Source organism: Culex pipiens, chromosome 2 (assembly GCF_016801865.2).
Source record: "Culex pipiens pallens isolate TS chromosome 2, TS_CPP_V2, whole genome shotgun sequence".
NCBI lineage: Eukaryota > Metazoa > Arthropoda > Insecta > Diptera > Culicidae > Culex > Culex pipiens.
In genome coordinates this window covers 145,577,097-145,579,174 of record NC_068938.1, presented here as the reverse complement: position 1 = coordinate 145,579,174, position 2,078 = coordinate 145,577,097, and the positions used below count along the sequence as shown (strand labels likewise).

The 2,078-nt window shown below is 39.2% G+C and overlaps 1 protein-coding gene across 1 annotated transcript; it reads left to right on the top strand.

Moving 5' to 3' along the window:
- Positions 1 to 667: 667 nt before the first annotated feature.
- LOC120420390 (uncharacterized) lies at positions 668 to 1,615 on the top strand. The gene is made up of 2 exons (XM_039583403.2): positions 668 to 893; positions 957 to 1,615. The coding sequence occupies exon 2, from the start codon at positions 979 to 981 to the stop codon at positions 1,498 to 1,500; it is 522 nt and encodes a 173-aa protein (XP_039439337.1). The 5' UTR covers positions 668 to 893; positions 957 to 978; the 3' UTR covers positions 1,501 to 1,615.
- Positions 1,616 to 2,078: the final 463 nt, after the last annotated feature.

Here is a 2,078-nt window from a genome sequence, read left to right as displayed (position 1 = left end):
GCTTTCTTACACACTCAAAAAAAAAAAAAAAAAAAAATGAGTTCGCGTAAACGTGAACAGAGTTCATGCCAACGAGAACCAGGAAGAAAACTGTTCAACTTGCATGATGCAATTTTTAATTTTGCACCATAAAAACTGAACAGTTTTCTTCCTGGTTCTAGTTTGCATGAACTCTGATCACGTTTATGCGAACTAATTTTTTTGCGTGTAGTAATTCTGGCCGCTGAATCCGAATCTGAAATCTAATTTCCTTTTTTCCCCGTTTTGGTAACAACGTTTGAATAATGTGTCGTTTAATCAAAAAAAATATTGCTAAAAATTTTCATAAACTTAAATGAAAATTATTTCGTTCTACGAAACAACTGACATAAATCGTGTTGCCTAATACGGAATCGCATTAAATTGATTTAAATATGTTTGTAAAAAACGAAAAAAATAAATAAAAAAGGCATGTTTCAAGACAGTGAATTTAAGGATAAAAATCTGTTCAAATTAAAAATAACATAATTATTGTGCAAAACAACATTTAAATCCTCCTAAAAACTTAAAAAATGGCACCCTAAAACTAGAACGTTTTTTATGGCACTCTTTCGTCTACCTATCTAGACAATACCAATCTTAACATTTCTTGATATAATTTTAAAACAATGCAATCCATCACAAGAGATCAAGACATGGAGAGTTACAGTCACCTCGTCTGAATCCTGTTGAAATTTAGTGTTGTTTCGCGAAAAGGGACAAACAACGTCAAGATAATAGTTTAACAGTAAGATTTATTTATTTTGGCTACATTCAAATTGTACGATTTTTGGAAATAATTCTGTATATAGTCGACGATCTACAATTAAGTGATGTGATTCTGTAGAAGCAGAACGAAACGCAAAACCACGCAAGTATATGGATTGTGCTTTGATTTTATTTTTGTAAATAATCTCTAAACAACGAATTTTCTTCAGATCTAAAACAACAATCCCAACTATGACCAACCCAACCATAACCTCGTTCGTGCGGCCCTACTTCAAGGGGGAAAAGTTCAGCTTCTGGGAGGAACGGCTTGGCTACACCTTTGCCGCGTTCGACGTCACCGAGGACAAGGTCAAGAAGGCCCATCTGGCGCTACTCGGCGGGTCGCTGCTGTACGAACGGCTCAAGTTGCTGTTTCCCCGGCAGGAGCTGGAGGCGGCCTCGTACGAAGAGGTGATCACCAGGCTGACGACCCACTTTGACCGTCCGGACGAGTGGGGAGAGGTGGTTCATCACGCGCGGTTCCACAGCCTGGTTCAGCAGCCGGGACAGACGTTGAAGCAGTTTGTGCGGGTGGTTAAGCTGGAGGCTCAGTTTTGTACGTTTGGGAGTTATGCGAGGGAAGCCATCAGGGATCGGATTGTGGTTGGAGTTAGGAGTGACGATTTGAGGAACCTGTTGCTCGCGGATCAGAATCTTACGTTGGAGTCTGCTGAGAGGAAGGTTGCCATTTGGGCTATGCTAAACAAATCTTGAGGGGTTGAAACATGAAATGAATTTGTACATACCTTAAAATAAGCCAAAGTTGCTGTCAAACTTTGAAAAATTGATTGAAATCTATTTTACAACTTGAAATAAACAGTTGAAAAAACAATGCTGAACTCTTCCCTTTAAAACAATGCTTACACACAACTCCGACGAAGAGGCTCTTTCGCAATCAGCGCAAATTCAATTTCTGTTACCGATTTATTTTCCGATTTCGCGCGGTAGTAACTCCCACGCCATCAAAGACATGTGCGCTGATTTGACCGCAGAATTCCATTCCCGCTCTGGGTTTACCAGGCTCGACCGTATAAACCCAGACTGTATAGCAGTGGAAATGAAATTTACTCAGTAACGAATTGCCTTCTTGTGGAATGTGTTATCCACGGGTAGAAAACTCACGTGGGCATTGTTGAGCGCACGTGGTTTCGAAGTTTACACGTGATGCATGGATTGTTTGAATATTTCTCGTGATTGTAATATAAATAGCTTCAAAATATTCACATTCAGGCACTTTAAATCCGTTATTTTTTAAACAAATTTGTATTTTAGGACAACATCATCAAACGGTT